The 19,084-nt window shown below is 43.1% G+C and overlaps 1 protein-coding gene across 4 annotated transcripts in view; it reads right to left on the bottom strand.

Annotated features, from left to right (window-relative positions):
- Window positions 1-4,119: 4,119 nt before the first annotated feature.
- Window positions 4,120-19,084, bottom strand: part of GALNT11 (polypeptide N-acetylgalactosaminyltransferase 11) — a 54,133-nt gene continuing 39,168 nt past the window's right edge. For all 4 annotated transcript variants that reach the window (XM_046020697.1, XM_046020698.1, XM_046020700.1 and 1 more), the window contains 7 exons: window positions 18,431-18,680; window positions 12,699-12,816; window positions 11,261-11,413; window positions 8,552-8,770; window positions 7,214-7,318; window positions 5,118-5,255; window positions 4,120-4,868 (listed from right to left, as the gene is read on the bottom strand). In XM_046020697.1, the coding sequence (XP_045876653.1) occupies window positions 4,737-4,868; window positions 5,118-5,255; window positions 7,214-7,318; window positions 8,552-8,770; window positions 11,261-11,413; window positions 12,699-12,816; window positions 18,431-18,680 (1,115 nt within the window). In that variant the 3' untranslated portion in view covers window positions 4,120-4,736. The remainder of the gene's footprint in view (window positions 4,869-5,117; window positions 5,256-7,213; window positions 7,319-8,551; window positions 8,771-11,260; window positions 11,414-12,698; window positions 12,817-18,430; window positions 18,681-19,084) is intronic.

Consider the following 19,084-nt stretch of genomic DNA (forward strand, 5'->3'; position numbering starts at 1 on the left):
TTCCTCAGTTATTGAGAGGTTTGTTGACATTTTACTGGTAGTTGTAGACTGTTTCTCCTGGCAGTTCATGTGGCATGTACTTTGAAGTTCTGTTATTAGGTATTAGAACATTGGGATTATTTCCTATTAATGGACTCCTTTATCACTAGGACAGTCCTTTCCATTCCTAGTAACAGTCTTTGCTTCAAAATCTGTGCGACATCAATAGAGCTACCTGAGATTTTCCCATCAGCATCCCATGTGCACATATTTCACCATATTTGTGCCTTCGTATTTAAAGTGAGTTTCTTGGGGGCACCTGGGTGGTTCAGTTGATTAAGCCTCTGCCTTCAGATCAGGTCATGATCTCAGGAGCCTGGGATCAAGCCCTACATCGGGCTCTCTGCTCAGCAGGGAGTCTGCTTCTCCTTCTCCCTCTGCTCCCGCCCCAAACCCCTGCCCGTGCAGTCTCTTTCTCTCAAATAAGCACAGAAAATCTTTAATGCCATCTTGCTGCTTTCTGTATGTACCATCTGGTCTTTGAAGGTGAATGACAAAAGATAAAATATATAGATTATTCTCCAACATGTTTCTACAGAAAAGGACCCTGGAAGACTGTATCTCCTCTGAGACTCAGTTTTGGTGGAAAGAACCTCCTGTTGTATTTGGACATCTACAGGACACAAAGATGATTCCTAAGTTTGTATTTTTTTTCATTATGGTAAATGCACCCTTTAATCCCGCCCGCCCCCCCTCCCCCCCCGGTAATCACCAGTTTGTTCTCTGTATTGAGTCTGCGTCTTGGTTTGTCTCCCCCCACCTTTTTTTTGGCCTTTGCTCATTGTTTTTAAATTCCATGTGAATGAGATCATATGGTATTTATCTTTCTGACTTATTTATTTCACTTAGCATTATATTCTCTAGTTCTATATGCTCTTACAAATGGCAAGATTTATTTTTTTTATGGGTAAATATTTGTGTGCTCGCTTTGGCAGCACATATAATAATGTTTGAGAGTGTGTGTGTGTGTACATACAAAGTTTGGTACATACATACACACACACCACACCTTTATTCATCTATCGGTGGACACTTGGGCTGCTTCTGTCGTCTGGCAGTTGTAAATAATGATCCAATAAGCAGAGGGGTCCATGTATCCCACTGAATTAGTATTTTTGTATTTTTCGGTAAATGCCCGGTAGCGCGATTACTAGGTCATATGGTAGTTTTAAGTTTCTGAGGAACCTCCATGCTGTTTTGCACAGGGGCTGCACCAGCTCGCATTCCCACCAGCCATGCAGGAGCACAGCCTCACCAGCATTTGTTGTTTCTTGTGTGTCTGTACAGCCTTTCTGACCGGTATGAAGGAATACCTCACTGCAGTTTTGATTTGCATTTCCTTGATGACGAGTGGTGTTGAACATCCTTTCATGCATCTGTTGGCCATCTGGATGTCTTCTTTGGAAGAATGTCTGAGTCTTCCACCCATTTTTAATTGGATTGTTTTTTGGATGTTGTGAGAGACACACACACACTCTCTCTCTCTCTCTCTGACCCTTTACTGGCTATGTCATTTGCAAATCTTTTCCCACTCAGTAGGCTGCCTTTTGGTTACATAATTTCTTTTGCTGTGCACAAGCCTTTTATTTTTATATACTCCCCAAAATTTATTTTTACTTTTAATTCCCTTAGGAGACTGTATCTACAAAATGTTACTGTGACCAACATCAGGGAAAGTACTCCCTACACTCGCTTCCAAGGATGTTCATGGTTTTAGATCTCACATTTCAGTCTTTAATCCACTTTATTTTTGTGTATTGTGGAAGTGGTCCAGTTTCATTCTTTTGCCTGTAGCTGACCAGTTTTTCCAGCACGTTTGTTATATTGTTATAAATTTCATTTCAGTGACGTTCTTAATCCAGCTTTTTTTCCATTTTTGTTTTGTTTCATTTGTGTTCTGACCTTTAATGTTAATGTTTCTTCTGTTTCTCTGCTCTTTTAACTTGCCCTTTTCCCCAGTTATATTTATTCTTTGTTGAAGACAAATTTATCATACAATTACAGGTTTATTCCTACATTTTCTATCCTATCGATCTATTTTCATGCCAGTGCCTTATTGCTTTAATTACTACCAGTCTGTGGCAGAACTTGAAATCTGGAAATGTGATACCTACAGTTTTTTTCTCTTTCAAGACTGCCGGGGCTATCTGGGATCTTTTACAGTTCCCCACAAATTTTGGGACTGTCTGTTCTAGTTTTAAGAAAACTGGTTTTTATTCTGCTAGGGGCTGCATTCGGTCCGCGCACGGCTTCGGGCAGCGCAGTCGTGTTAACAGGATTTGTTCTTTCAGTCCAGGAGCACAGATGTTCTTCCACTTCTTTGAGTCGTTCTGAATCTCTTTCATCCAGTGATTTGTAATTCTCAGAGTATAGGCCTTTCACCTCTTCAGTTAAGTTTATTAGGAGATATTTTATTGTTTTGGGTGCAATTATAAAAGGGATTTTAATTTTTGCTGCTTCATTTTTAGTGTCTAGGAACGCAACAGATTACACTGACTTTGTATTATATGATTTTACTGAATTCATTTCTCAGTTCTAGTGGTTTTTTGGGGGCCCAAATATGATCATGTCCTCTGCAAACAGTGGGAGTTTTACGTCTCCCTCACCAGTTCGGAAGCCTTGTATTTCGTTGTTGTCTCACTGCTGTGGCCAGGACTCCAGCACTAACGGTGAATAAAGGAGTGAGTGGACATCTCTTATTCCTGACCTTACGGGAAAAGCTGTTTTTCACCACTGAGTATGTTGTTAGCCGTGGATTTGTCATATAAGGCCCTGATTATGTTAAGGTATATTCCTTCTAGACCTACTCTGTTGAGGGTTATCGTGAATGGATGTTACAGTTTGTCAGTGCTGTTTTCTGCATCTGCTGAAACGGTAACAAGTTCTTATCCTTTCTCTTACTGACGTGATGCGTCATGCTGTTTTGTGAATACTGACCCCCTTGCATCCTGGGAATTGGGAGTAGGAGGTTTCAGTATATTGTTAGGTTTGGTTTGCTAATATTTTGTTGAGGATTTTTTGCATCTGTATTCATCTGAGATATTACTTATAGTTCTCTCTTTTTGTGGTGTCTTTATCTGGTTTTGGTATCACAGTGATACTGGCCTCACAGAATGAATTTGGTAGTTTTCCTTCCTCTTCTGTTTTCTGGAATAAAAGGTTGAGAAAAGGTATTATCTCTTCTTTAAATGTTTGGAAGAATTTGCCTGTGGAGCTGTCTCCTCTCGGACTTTCATTTTTGGGGGGAGTTTTTTGATTACAGATTCAGCTTCAAGGAGGTTAATCCAAATACATGAAGGCTACAGAACGTGCGACTGAAGGAGAAAAAATCACACAGACGACAGTCCAGAATCTTCGGGGTGCGGCAGAAGTGCTTCTAAGAGGGAAGTATACGGCAATACAAGCCTACCTCAAGAGGCAAGAAAAACTCAAACCTAACCTTACACCTAAAGGAAATAAACACAGCAGAAGGAAGGAAATAGTAAAGATCAGAAATAAAGGATATGGAAACTAAAAGAAACAACAGAACAGCTCAATGAGACCAGGAACTGTTTCTTTGAAAACTGATAAATCTCTAGTCACACTCATTTAAAAAAAAAAAAAAAAAAGACAGACCCAAGTTAACAAAGTAATGAAAGAGGAGAAGTAACAACTGTAACAGACTATGAAAACCTAGATGCCCACAAATTAGACATCTTGGAAAAAATGGGACAAATTCCTAGAAACACGTAACCTACCAAAACTGAAGCAGGAATAAAATTTGAACCGACCGATTACCAGCAATGAAACTGAATCAGTAATCTGAATTCGGATTTCTGAGGATGGATCTTGACCTCTGTACCAAATGCCTACTTAGCAACTCTACCTGGATGATTCACAGGCAGCTTTAGTGGAAACTATCCAAATTCACAGACTTTCAGCAACAAGTTCACACAGTTCAAGCTAAGGAATGGTGCTGTGACCTCACTTACTGGCTTACTAGCCAAACCCAGGTGTCCCACTCATCGTGTGATATACACATGGTGGTCTGCACGCAGACCAGAGACCCCAGCGCAAGAAGAGCAGACAAAAAGTCCCACATAAATCATCAAAAGGACCCTTTATTTTAATGTCAATAGTACCATAATTCATCAAAATAATTTATAATAGTTAACTGCCTCTTAAATATATCATCTTATAAAGGAGGTCCTCTGAAGTTAAAAGTAATGTGGATTCAGTCTGTTTAAAATTATTTAGGACATGGTACTATAAGTAAAAAAAAAAATTTGTTTCCTATGAAGTCCTTCTAAAAAAAGGAAATCATGACATGTTCCTGATTAGACAACTCCATTCCATTATTAAAGGGATTAAAAAGCATAAATAAGTTTGAACAGAAATGTCAATTTCCTGGGTTTGTCTTTCTGTGCAAACCTGACCCTTTATAGAGTTAAAATTGTATCCTAGTTTCTCACCATCAGCAAGAAATTCCTTAGCAGCTCAGAAGTGATGTTAATGTCTTGGTAAAACAGATTCCCTCACTTTCTGATGACCATCTGGGCGCCAGTCTCTAGTGTGTCTGTGTCTTATCCTCTCAAAAATGGTTCTACTTAATCAGGAAATCATTTCAGAGATTTTCTTGTACCAGCAACTTCTCCAGCCTCTCAGCTCACAGCGGAGGTGAACCCTGATGAATTACCATGCCGACCGCTGCGCCCGCTTTAACCTTCTAGATGCCACTGTTGTGAGGAAGAGCCGTCGCAGATCGCCATCGCAACGTAGCCTTTGTGACTCAGTGGGTCAACCACTCTCAGGCACTGTCCAACTGACACCTGGTACAGCCGATTACTCTTCTGGAAAACAAGTAGCAAGAAAAATATGCCAACAATTACTTGCTGTAACTTAAAAGGCTTGCTGCCAGAGTGTGGTAGAGAAGACAGAAAGATCCAGAAGACGTGAGGACGAGCTCAGATGCTTTATTTAATGGTACAACAAACTCAGAACCACTTCTATCAGGTAAACTAGGAGGGCAGACGCCCTGCTCCCCGCTTAGCTCCCCCTGCTTCCTCACACGCTCCCATCCCCCCCAGCAAGCTCCTCACCCCGAAGGTCCACTGTTGGGATCCTCCCGACCCGTGGCACTTCATGAGTCGTGGTGGGTCTGACGAGCGAGTTTCTGACATATCCAGGCAAAGGAGGTTATTTAAAACCAACTCGTGCTCTTCGTTGTAAATCCAAACCTGAGGAAGAGAATCAAAGATCAAAACTCCAAGGTCCTCTTCAGATTTGAAGTTCGGGCTGCACCCCCGGTCACCTATCCGTAGGAGAAGAACGGGGTTAGTCCACGCGGGCTCAGAGAGCAGGGAGAGACCAGCAAACCTGAGTCACGTGCGGGCAGCGTCAGCTCAGTCACCTGAAAATGGAACGAATGAACGAACAGACACAGAACAGGAAGTGTAATCCCAGGAAGAAACTGAAACAGTGGTTAACTTTTGTTCGTTGAATTTAAGTGACTCAGTTAACTGAGCATGTGACTGCAGACCTTTCCAGTTCTAGCATCTCACAATCCCGCGGTGCTCCCCATCCCTAGGCGGCATAGCCCGTCCGCGCAGACATGCCTCACCTGGGCCGTGCCGACACGTGGGAGCCCGTACACACGCCATCCTGGGAAAGTTCTACTCTAACCCCAGATCACCACAGCATTTAGGCTGAGATGATGATTTCCTTGGAGGGCCCAGAAACGGGGTTTTTTCTTTAGATGTGCAGATCTTTCAGGACAGTCTTCTCTGGGGTCTCCCAGATTATTTTCAGAAACAAAGGCCTAAAACTGGCTGAACGGGACAAGCGTGAGGAATCACTCTCCAAACTGCACCTTCACTAAATCCACAAGGAAATCACTTTCATCTCTGAATTATTTTACTTGTTAGTATTTCTACCTCCAGGCCCAAAATTTATGTGCGCTGTCTCCATTAACATGAAGAGTTCTATAAATAGAACTTTCTGCAACGATGCTCATGTTTTATAGCCTGTGTTGTCCAACATGAGGAAACACATAATTTATTTCATTGTAATTAAATGTAAAGAGCTCCGTGTGGCTGGTGATTACAGTATGAGTACAAATCTACATGATCCCAACAAACAGGAGAGTGTAACTCCATTTCCTCAAACTTCTCCCATTTTCTGGAACAAAGCTCAGTGATCTCATGTAACCAAAGCCAGCGAGGTGGCAGTCCAGCTGGACACTTCGGTATCCACGAGTCTGATACCTCTCAGACCCAAACACAGCACAGAACCCCTTCTAAACCCTATTTTCCGGTGTGGATGACATCTTCCATCCTTTGCAAGTTCCCCTAGAAATAGAGGGTCTTCTATGAAATTTCAGAGGACACACGTGGTCTGTCCGTTTTAGTCCCGACTGAGGCCATCCCCGGCATGCAAGTGGGAATGAAAATCCCCTCCCTGTGTCGTGTTCAGACCGCAGAGGCGTGCGGTTTCACAACCAGGGGGTTAGACTGCCGTCAGATACAAGACAGTTTGAAATTACTGTTCCAAACTCACCTAAGTTTTTAGCTTATTTTTAGGCCTACTTTAACACCATTGGAAAGATTACGTGAGAACAGGTTATGTGAATGAAATGAACTGTTTTTTGTTAGGGTTTCTTCTGATGGGACTACTAAAACTCAGAGAAATTTGATCTCAGAGAAGACGCTACTGAAGATGCTACTTCATCTCCTGTGTTAATGTGCCTGCCCGCCCTTTGCCACTTCAAAATAAAACGATTTATTTGACAGAGACATCACAAGTAGCAGGCCGGGGGGCGGGGAGGCGTGGGAAGCAGGCTCCCCGCTGAGCAGAGATCCCGATGCGGGGCTCGATTCTGGAACCCCGGGATCATGACCTGAGCCGAAGGCAGAGGCTTTAACCCACTGAGCCACCCAGGCGCCCCTCCTTTGCCACTTCTGACCTGCTGTATGACTGCAGAGTACAAAGGATGCTTCTACCACAGGAGCAAAGGCAGGAAAAATATACAAAGGACACAAAGTCATTCCTTACTTAAACCATGTCAGCTAAGGAAAGTCAAGAGTAAAATTTCCAGGGTCTTCCGAACCTCGCTCCCTCCTCAGGGACCACCCCAAGTTCCCTTCACCGAAGGACACCTTCCAAGGACCGGCTGAGCCCGGAGGCATGCATGACTCACCTGACTTGGGTCAGTGTAGTCACACGCTTTAAGCACCACGAGGCCTCCTTTCTGACTTGGACGGCCCTGGGCCACCAGACACTTGCTGGTCTGGAGGTGATAGAGCTGTAAAAGGAGAGATTTTGCTCTTGGCAGAAGGTACCTTAGAGTGCTGGACAATGTGAGTCCATTACTCCAAAGCTGTGAACTTTAAAGGTCATAAAGACAGAAGCATTTTTTAATTCCTAAATTCTAGCTTCCCCACACAGGGTGTCACAACAGACTTCAAGCGTATAGGTAATGTTAACAATATACGTAAGCGGTGTCACGCGGAAGTTCTACCTAAAGATACAGGTCTACTAATCTACTATAGGGGAGGAAGGAAATTAAAACATCTCAGCCCTGAACCTTAAAATGAAATCGAGAAAGTAAGAATAAAAGGTTCAACCAGACAGTACGTAGCTGAATGTGATGAACACAGATGAGGAGCTGAGTATCCAGCCTGGGTAAGGGACTGGTGCGTGGAAGGAGCTTGGACGTGCACAGGAAGGAGAGTGGAAAGGGTTTCCGCTATATGGACAAACCCTGTTCTGTCCATTTTTACTTAAGAAGAAAACACCCTGACTTTCTTTGTAATCTCATAAGAAGGGGAAAGCTCTGTAGCTGAAGAATCACAGTGGAAAGCCGCCGTCGTGAAAGATCCTACGGGGCGTCATCGTCTTCACACAAAAGAGGAGAAAACCCCACAACCATCAGGTATCTACTTTCAGAAAGCAGAGGCTAAGAAATGACTCAGGAAAAAGGTATGATTTTATGACTGGACCCCTAAAATTTAAATGTGACAGAGGACTGTGAACAAAGTCCTTCAGAAACACAAGGGAACATATACAGAGAAGTGGCAGGTCGTGGGCTTTCTGCGCAGCTCAGATGACCGCTCAGCCCCCGGGTGTGAGCCGTACGGCTGTGCCACCAGCTTCCACTGGGGTCGGTTCCCAGAGCTTTGGCCCAACAGCAGAGACCAGCCCCATTTCTCCTTTTGTTTTCCTTTTGGGACTTAGTTCTGCCAAATGAGTTTCATACTGACTTAAAGCGCCTTTACTGGTCTGTTCGTATGTATATCCACCCTCTTGGAAACTAGCATGTAACTTACAGAAGTCACGCACTCTCTAAGGATGTTAATAGTAACAGTGGAGATACTAACGTTTCTAAGGTCTTAATACCTGAGTGGAGGACGGTCCCACCCAAAGAATACAATGGAAGCAAGCTAAAGTCTATCACTGAAATGATACTTCAAGTCTAAAATGTCATTTACGCTGTCCTACAACTTTTCATGAAACACTCTGATATTACTTCCCTTACCCTTCCACGCTGAAGGACTTTGGGGCGTTTTGGCCCTCTATTGATAAAAATGGGTTGCTGGGGTTTGGCATTGGGCCCAGATATCTGCATCTCTGGGTAAATATTATCCAGATACCATTTAAATGATTTACAACCCAACTTCTTCCTCAATTCAACACGCTCACTGATATTTCCATAGCTTTTGGTCCTCAGATCAGGTCTTAAGGAAAAATACTGCTCCTGAAAAGAAAAAGGAAAAATAAGAGAATAGGTTTTTTGTTTACAATGAGTATTATCAGCAAATTATTTTTCATGCCAGTGTTTTCTTGATGTTGCTGAGAAATGTCAACATAAACTTTTCACACACTTAGGTCCATCATTGACAATATGACATCTTAAATTCTAAGACACATCCCTATTTCAGAAATGGAAAACATGTAAAACATGATCTCAGAATCAGTGAGGCAGGCAACTTGTGAGGCTGGCAGTTCTTGGATTCCATCCAAGAATCCAAGGATTCTGGAGTGTCAAATATTATTGATGATTGAGTCCAAGGAGCTTCTGTTTGTGTGAGTTTATCTACTGGCATTTGCCATATGGAAAGTTAAGACATTTAATTTGTTAAAAATAACTCACTACCTATCAACATAAACGTGCTTTGAACAGCAACGAAAAATGTAGTGAGAACAGTGACACAGCTTTACAGTTTTACAAATCTTTTCATGGCTGGCTAAGAAGAAAGCCGAACTCTCATTTCTGCACGGAAACCTGTTACTGTCATGTTTGGTTAAACAGATTTTTTAAAAAACTGAGTGTACGAAATATATAGTTTAAAATGCAAGGAATATTTTAATAGTTTCAGAGAGCCCCATTTATTCTTTTTTGGTAAATTTTTCAAAGATTTTGACAGAGTACAAGGTGGGAAGCAGGAGAGGGAGAAGCAGACCCTCTGCAGAGTAAAGAGCCCGATGCGGGGCTCGATCCAGGGACCCTGAGATCATGACCTGAGCCAAAGGCAGACATTTAACCAACTGAGCCATCCAGGTGCCCTTCTTTGATATATTCCACACTGTAACTAACCTTTAAATTGCATCACTGAGCTTTTTATAAGTCGCATTAAAATCTACTGCTCTATCCGGCTCTCTGAATGGATCTTTTCCCCAACCAGAATTTGTATACCATCATACTTTAGTCATTTGGAAAATACTGCTCCCTGGGTGGTGAAGTTCCAAATACTGACAAATGTCACTATATAATATAAAAAGTTATATTCATAAATATTCCTCATCCCATCAAAAGAGCATTTAAGTACTGGAAGCCATCAGGCTCCCAGGGATCGATACGAGTTTTCCACTTGCAACAAATGCTTCAGTTGAAGTGAGAGGCTCAGTTGGTTCATTTTTGAGAATGTGCGCCAAATATCCAGATACCAATAACCATGGTTTGCGAGCCATTCTTTTACATAAAAAGTATTCCATGGAGAAAAGTGACCAGTTAACTCACAACCACACGCAGCGCAAACAACTGCACGCATTTTCCCTTGAAAACGACCACGTTTTCTACAGCAAAAGCTGCTTTCTGCGCACTCGGCGTGTCTCACAGCACTCGGAGCACGAGATCTAACACGATGATTTCGGTGACATCCGTGCAAGGTGAACAAGGGAAGACGGCAAATACGGGGGCATCTGCCTAGGACAACAGCTTTGCCCTGATAACCTCCTGAAAGGGTGCCCAGGGTTTACTGGGTCTGGGAACCGCTTTCCGAGAGCTGCTGGGAGACAGTGTGACTCAGAGCTGAGGAATACGGAGAACGAGCCTGGAGTCCAGAGAAGGGAGGAGACATGCAGTGCGGCAGACGCAGGACCACAAGCCCCCACTTCTGCTGCCCATGCAGTGATGTTCTCCCGGCAGCATACGCCTCCACGGCCAGTACTGCACAGTGTGAAGGCACTGCATTTCCCAACACCCGACACAGAGCCTGGCAGACACTCAAATGCATGTTTAAAAAAATTAACTGTACACAAATGTTCACAGTAGCATTTCTCATAACTCATGAATGGATAAAATGTGTGATCACACAATGGAATATTATTTGGCAATAAAAAAGGAATGAAGTAATGCTACATGGTACCCATATGGATGAACCTGAAAACATTATGCTTACTAAGGTGGTCACAAAAGACCATGTGTTGTAGGATTCCATTTGTGGGAAAGGTCCAGAGTAGGGAAATCTAGAGAGTCAGGAGGTAGACTAGTAGCTGTCTAGGGCTGTGGGAGCTGAGGGGGTGATGGCTGAAGGATATGGAGTTTCTTATTGGGGGTGATAAAATGACTTGTGAATTACACCCCAATAAAGATGTTACAAAGGAAATACACAAAGAGAAAGTGCTAGTACGCGTGCAGAGCCTAGCAGGGAAAGTGGAGAGACTGGGCCACAGTGAAGCCCAAGTAGCAAAGGAGCGGAGCCACATTCTGTGGGAGTCAGAGGAATGAAGACACTGACAAGAGAATTTCGTATGTTGGTTGTATTTTCTTTTATAGAGTGGTCATTTGGAAAATTAGAAGAAGGGTCACAACAAAAAATGAGAGGAAAAGAAAGGTACAAAAGGGATGGCCCCGAAGCATAAATCGTCCCACAGCAACGTGCCAGCATGAAAAGGCAGGTAACCAGAGCTGTCTGCAAAGGAGCTGAGCCAAGCAGACCCTTCCAGCAGCGTAACTTAATCTCACCTTATACTCATCCAACCAAACATGCGCTAGCCTCAAGGAGTTGTGGGTCATGGTGTCCTGGCCTTCAGGAGAACCATACGGTCGCCTTTTTCGGAAAATGTGTCCGACTCTAGAGCAAGGGATGATGAAGAGTTTACCTCCACACATCCAAATCTGGTCAGAAGCAAAACGTGTATTAATAGTTGCCTTGCACTGCTATGAAATCAATGTATGCGTTCTCATGAAATTAATCTTTATTAAATAGGTGTTTGTGAGAGTTTTCAAGATGTCTTATATAACTACCAAATACAAGAAAGTGAAAGGGTACATTAAAAAAACTATCTTTATGATTAAAGAGAAACTAAATTCTAAAATAGCATACCATTCTTTTACCACCCTGTGTCTAAAATCACACTTACCACACACTTTGCTGTTTTAACAGATCAAGGAATTTGATCCTCAAGACTTAGGGACAAAGAATGCTTACTGGCTGGTCCTCTAATCTCATTACTGGTACTTTCTCAAAACATGTATATATATAGAAATAAATATACTGAATAACTCTAGATTAAGATTCAAAAGATCTCAGTTCTTGTGTAAATTTCACCCTTGGCCATCTGGGTTACTCTATATAGTTATAGTTTTTGTGGAACTCTATTACCTTATGTCCAAAGTAAGATTGAACAATATCTTATTTCTTTCAACTTTAAAATTCTAAAGATTATGTATGAAAAACTACCTTTTAAAAATGCTATAGTCAATACATCACAAAAATACAAAATGATACACGCACAACATACTGCGGTATTGTGGATGGGGTTTCTGCTATGGAGCCCCAGAGCCGGGAGGTGGGGAGTGAGAACATCAGCTGGTCAGAGAAGTCCGAGTTCTTTCCCTTGCCCTCATCCTGCCCTTTGCAGAGACTTTCCTCCACTTCTACAGTTCCCTGAGTCCAGACCCCACCCATACCACCATCTTTCCAACTTCAGCAGCTGGAGAGGAGATAAATTCCTTCCTCGGGTTGGAGGGACTTGTATATATATAAAACATTCTGCTAGCTACTTCTGAAAGTGGAATGGGGAGCTATTAATAATTTTCCTGGGAGAACAGGTGTGAACCAGGACAGTCTTGAGCAATCAAGAATATCCGATCACCCTAAATATATATGTCGTTAGCAAGTAAGATTAATAAACTGGCAAAGAACAAAACTCTACCATAAATGCACATTTAGACATCTGAAATTATGCCCAATCATTCATTACAACCTTCCCTTTTAAATTCTTATAAGACTGCTTAAATACTCCACACTTTGAATGGATATTATCCCCATCACGGGTTATGATAAAGTAGCCTTCATTAAAGACAATTTGTTAACAAAGATAATCAAAGAGAACTTACAGAAAATAAGAGTTCGTAGATGAAAACACATTTTTAACAGAGTTAAACATGAAAAAATTACCCGAAATGATATTTCCAAATTTTCTCCTCCCCAGATATCCATGCCACTGTCATACTGTCCAAGTTCAGTGAAATAGTGCCTATTCATGGCGAACAATCCTCCAGCCATTGTAGGTGACCTAGAAAAGGAAAAAATTACTGTACCAATTGTAGAGAGCCAATCATCTACCGTCTTTGCTTTTTAAAAAGTTCAGTGTACCTTTGGAACATCGCTAATAAAGACCAGATTAACTATTATGAAACATTTTATCTAACATCAGGGAATGAGCTGGGCCACATATCTGAATTTTCTAGATGCCAATGATATACTAGATGTCCGGGAAATGAAGGCTACTTTTCTAAGCATCAAAAATACTTTATAGGGGCACCTGGGTGGCTCAGTGGGTTAAAGCCTCTGCCTTCGGCTCAGGTCATGATCCCAGAGTCCTGGGATCGAGCCCCGCATTGGGCTCTCTGCTCCGTGGAGAGCCTGCTTCCTCCTCTCTCTCTGCCTGCCTCTCTGCCTACTTGTAATCTCTGTCTGTCAAATAAATAAATAAATAAAATCTTTAAAAAAAATACTTTATAAATTACAACACTGTTACTATAAATACACTTGATTTGAATTAATTCCTTCTGACAGTCTCACAGAACAGTGGGATAAAAACTGGACTCCAGGGCCTATCAAGTAGAGACCAGATGAACTCTGACTTAGACCAGCAGTTCTCAAATAGGATGATTTTGTCCCCAAGCAAACACTTCATTAATGTCCACAAACATTTTTTTTTAAATTTTTATTTCTTTATTTACAGCATAACAGTGTTCATTGTTTTGGCATCACACCCAGTGCTCCATGCAGTACGTGCCCTCCTCATTACCCACCACCTGGTCCCTCAACCTCCCAACCCCCCCACTCCCCCGCCGCCCCTTCATAACCCTCTAGTTGTTTTTCAGAGTCCATAGTCTCTCATGGTTCATCTCCCCTTCCAGTTTCCCTCAACTCCCTCTCCTCTCCATCTCCCCATGTCCTCCATGTTATTTGTTATGCTCCACAAATAAGTGAGACCATATGATACTTGACTCTCTCTGCTTGACTTAGACCTCAACGTGAGACAGGAATCTATCAGAATCCTAGAGGAGAACATAGGCAGTAACCTCTTCGATATCAGCCACAGCAACTTTTTTCAAGATATGTCTCCAAAGGCCAAGGAAACAAAAGCAAAAATGAACTTTTGGGACTTCCTCAAGATCAAAAGCTTCTGCACAGCAAAGGAAACAGTCAACAAAACAAAGAGGCAACCCACGGAATGGGAGAAGATATTTGCAAATGACAGTACAGACAAAAGGTTGATATCCAGGATCTATAAAGAACTTCTCAAACTCAACACACACAAAACAGATAATCATATCAAAAAATGGGCAGAAGATATGAACAGACACTTCTCCAACGAAGACATACAAATGGCTATCAGACACATGAAAAAATGTTCATCATCACTAGCCATCAGGGAGATTCAAATTAAAACCACATTGAGATACCACCTGACACCAGTTAGAATGGCCAAAATTAGCAAGACAGGAAACAACGTGTGTTGGAGAGGATGTGGAGAAAGAGGAACCCTCTTACACTGTTGGTGGGAATGCAAGTTAGTGCAGCCACTTTGGAGAACAGTGTGGAGATTCCTGAAGAAATTAAAAATAGAGCTTCCCTATGACCCTGCAATTGCACTGCTGGGTATTTACCCCAAAGATACAGATGTAGTGAAAAGAAGGGCCATTTGTACCCCAATGTTTATTGCAGCAATGGCTACGGTTGCCAAACTGTGGAAAGAACCAAGATGCCCTTCAACGGATGAATGGATAAGGAAGATGTGGTCCATATACACAATGGAGTATTATGCCTCCATCAGAAAGGATGAATACCCGACTTTTGTAGCAACATGGACGGGACTGGAAGAAATTATGCTGAGCGAAATAAGTCCACAAACATTTTTAGCTGTTGCAATGGAGTGGTTGGGGTGGGGGAGGGTTTCTACTCACAACGCATGGTCTGAAGCCAAGCACACTACTGCATACTCTAAAACACACAAGAGAGAGCCCACAACAGAGAAGTATCTGGCCCAAAATGTCAATACTGCCAAGACTGAGATGGTTAATGAGAGAAGCTGAAGGAGACTGGCCCTCAAACAGACACACACTCAGCTTCCAGCTGTCTCACTTCCTGAAACTGAATTAGGGCGATGGTGTATTTCAGCATCCCAAGCTCCCTGTTAGAAGTGAAGCAAAACTTCTCTGCAGGGAGGAAAACGCCATCTCAGGTATGAATATATTTCCATAATTTTTCATGACAGTGTCTTCCACCACAAAAAAGTAAATAAGCAACCAAACAAATAACCAGGCAATCAGGAAGATAACCACATGAAAGAAGAGAATCTACAAGAGGAACAGATGTGCAGGGGTTTCAAATAACGTAGTTATCAGGCAGAGACTTCAAAACAACTGCTCCAAATATGCAAGGATAAAAGATGCAAAATTTGGCAGACAGATAAACAGATACGGTCAAAAAAGAAACCAAATGTATGCATATCTGAAAAACCCTTCTGACAAAGACAGAACTTCAAGCAGCCAATGAGAGAGGCTGCCTTCAAAAGTAAGACCGTTTCTGGCTTCTCACCATCAAGAGTGGAAGCCAACGGTTCCCGAATGATACCTTTAAAGTCCCGAGAATCTACCTACTGACCTAGAAATGGGTACCAAGTAAAATTATACTTCCAAGTAATGGTGAAAGAAAGACATTTTACAAAAAGCCAGAGAGAAGTAATCACCAGAAGGTCCAGCCAAAGGAAATACATGTAAAATGTCTTCTTTAGTCAGAATGAAAATAACTGCAGATGGGAAGTCCGCAGAGGCATAAAAGGGGAAACACGTGAGTAAACCTAGATGAGTAACAGCAACATGGAAAATGTCCCATAGGGTTAACGTGTGTACACACCCACTGAGCCACCCAGGCACCCTCAGAATCCCATTTTTGACAACCACAGAAAATACAAATATTCCAGGCACACAGGAAAATTTACAAAAATTACTCATGTGCTTGGCCATAAAGCAAATCTCACCAATTTTCAAAGAACTGAAATCATACAGAATATTTCTTAATCACGGTGCATCTAAGCTAGGAATACATAATTATAAAATCCTCATATGTCTGGGAAATAATGAAGGTACTGCTAAATACCCTACAGGTCAGAAAAGCCATTACAATGAAAATATTCTGAAATAAATGACAAAAAATAGTACTTTGTGGGATGCAGCTAAAACCATGATTAGAAAGTTTATCTCCTGGGGCGCCTGGGTGGCTCAGTGGGTTAAAGCCTCTGCCTTCGGCTCAGGTCATGATCCCAGGGTCCTGGGATCGAGCCCCGCATCGGGCTCTCTGCTCTGCAGGGAGCCTGCTTCCTCCTCTCTCTCTGCCTGCTTCTCTGCCTAGTTGTGATTTCTCTCTCTCAAATAAATAAAATATTAAAAAAAAAAAAAGAAAGTTTATCTCCTTAAATGCATACATTAGGAAGGGAAGGGGATGAAAAATTTAAAAAATCTAAACATCCAACTTAAAAAGTTATTAGCAGCCTTGATATCCTAGAAGTGAGAGATCACACAGAAGGACGGGAGGAGAGTGGGGCAGAGCAGCAGCAGCAGGAGGAAGGCGTGCTTGCGTCCTCCCGCACACGGAGGCGGGTCAGACGGTGCTGCCCCAGCCCGTGGGCGCAGCTCTCGGAGGGCCAGAAGGAACTAAGGCGGCTGCAGAAACACCCATACTAGTCCGCCAGGCCAGAGAGCAGAAGACAATGACATAAAGGAACAACATTTTCGCTTTTCCCACAGCAAGGACCTAAATCAGTTGACAGGGAAAAGAGGAGTATGTTCATCTAGAGTGAAAGAAGCAATGAACAGAAGACCCGAAATAAAAACAAGGTAAGAATTAGCTTCTGTGGAGGAGGACTGAGAACAGGGAGCAAAGAGGAAGTCAGTCACTCCTCGTCAAAAGTTAGTCTATGCTATTTTATTACTGAATACATGTCTGTGATTAAAAGCATTAAAAATTAAACGATGAAAACCAATGCCCACGAGGATGGTGAAACAGGCAAGAGCGGGCAGGAGCACGAACACCGAGAGCAAGCAGCAGCCGGGCTACCGTCCTCCCACGTGGCGCGTCTTTATCTTCTCACAGAGAACACCACGGACAGTCCGAGAGGACAAAATCAGAGTCACCGCTGTCTGCTTGCAATCACAGGACATGAGGCTGTAGAGACCAGGAACCCAAACAGACAGTCCCCGGATGCAGCCCTGCCTGAGAGCCGGGAGGGGGGTCATGACCCGCCCAGGTTCTGACACTGAGCTTAGCAGAACTGCAACAGATTCTCACACGAGACCTGAGAGAGAAGTCGGCCCCACTCGGCCAGCAGACCACATCCCCAGGAACCGGCCAAGTTCTCCCCTCCAAGTCTGGGTCAGGTGAAAGGAAGCTGGTAAGCCCCTACAGGCCAGCTGCAGAGCCACCTGACGTGCTGGGAAAACATCTCCTCCTAAAGGTAGAGAGAGGCATGCCCTCCAACCAGTCTTCCTCTTGTAGACTAGAAGGCGGGAATAACAGCGCGGGGAACAGCACCATCTGGGGCATTAAAGAAAGACAGCGGAAAACCACCCGACCTCCCCACCAACAGTAAACTGGGTAAGTTATGATTTATTAACAGAACACGACCCTCTTTCATTGCTGTATAAAGCAGAGCCATACACTGTAATTCAGATGAGTTTTTTAAAGTAATATTGAGTAAAAGCAGCAAGGACAAAAGGAGTCCAATGGCTTCATTTTATATGAAGTCCAAGAACAGGCAAAACTAAACTATATTGTTTAGAGACGCACGCAGAGATGGTAAAACTACAGGAAAGTGAGGAAATGATCACCAGGTCAGGGTAATGACAGCTCTGGGGCCAGGGGCTGTGACCAGAGCAGGATACAGAGTCTTGACCTGGGTGAGAGCTACACAGGTGTTCATATTAGAACCATGTACTAAATTGTGTGCATCATATATACGTAAGTGTACTTTTTACACACACTATTTTTGTCATAAGTAAAAAAAAAAAAAAAAAAGCCCAAAACAAAAAAACCCTATAGGTCCAAGAGTGTTAAAAAGACAGACAAACCTCTCCGAAATCCACGAGAAATTTAAAACAAAAAACAATACATAAGCAGATTCGTCATACTGAGAATATGAATGAGAACTAAAAATAATTTCTGCACTGTGACTTGTAACTGTCCTAGCAGAAATCCACCCTAAAAATCCCAATTACAGAAAACACTTACACAGCAATTGTTCCTCATGGCGCCACTCGTACTAGCAAAGAACGGAAGGGAGGTAAAGGACAAAGGCAGCAAACCAGGCTGAACCAACATTGAAACACACTGCACGTGGGGTACTCCGACCACAGCCTATGCACAACTATCCCAAGATACTGATCTGATCTGTCTGCCTTTCTAAGTGCTATATCCCTGAGGACATGAATAATTCCTAGGTCACAAATCTTTCCTTAGAAGTTGGCACAGCACATAAAATTCAGTGAGCATTCAAGAATTTCTCGTGGACAAATTCAGCCACCGCTTCTGCTCCCTGCAAAGAAGTGGTTCTCTTTAAAATTTTTTTTCGCTTTTGAAGAAGCACGGACAGGAATTTTTCCAATCTGGAGGAGAAAGCTCACTTTATTGGTGCAGTAGCTCCTTCTGGTCCTCCGAGCTCAGAAAGGGGAACAAGATCCCACTTGAAGTGAAGCCCCCAGTTGAAACCTCCCCGCACGACAGGGGACGAGCTGTAGGCGAGCGTGTCGGCGCTGATGATATCGATGACAGGGCACACCACGGTCCGCCGGTCCTGCTGGATGGCAGCCAGCAAGGGCTGCAGCCACATCACATTTACTTCACAGTGGCTGTCCAGGAAGACCAGGACTTCTCCTGAGGAGGCAAACAGCAGCAGACCTGAGAGGTCACAGCACTCCATTCAGGCGCGGCTGCTAGTTCCCTGGGATGCTGCGTTCACGGCGTGAATACACCCGCCTCCCTTCCAGCCCAGCGGTCAGCCCATTCCTCTACGCCAATCAGGAAGACAGGAGGACTTTGGAGCCAGGAAGTCTGCCTCAAGTGTACTGCTAGGATTGAGAAACAGGTATAAATCAATCCCAGTTCTCCTCAGTGAAAAGATTCAAAGTCTCATAGGAACGATTCTGTTCTCTGGACAGAAAGCTACGAACTGCGGTACGACGACAGTGGCCACTTGTGTGTAGATGTTTTATTACACTTACTGCAACCAAAATGTTTCTAAATTTAGGGGTGCCTGGTTAGCGCAGTAAGTTAAGTGA

The sequence above is a fragment of the Meles meles genome, chromosome 10 (genome assembly GCF_922984935.1).
Source record: "Meles meles chromosome 10, mMelMel3.1 paternal haplotype, whole genome shotgun sequence".
NCBI lineage: Eukaryota > Metazoa > Chordata > Mammalia > Carnivora > Mustelidae > Meles > Meles meles.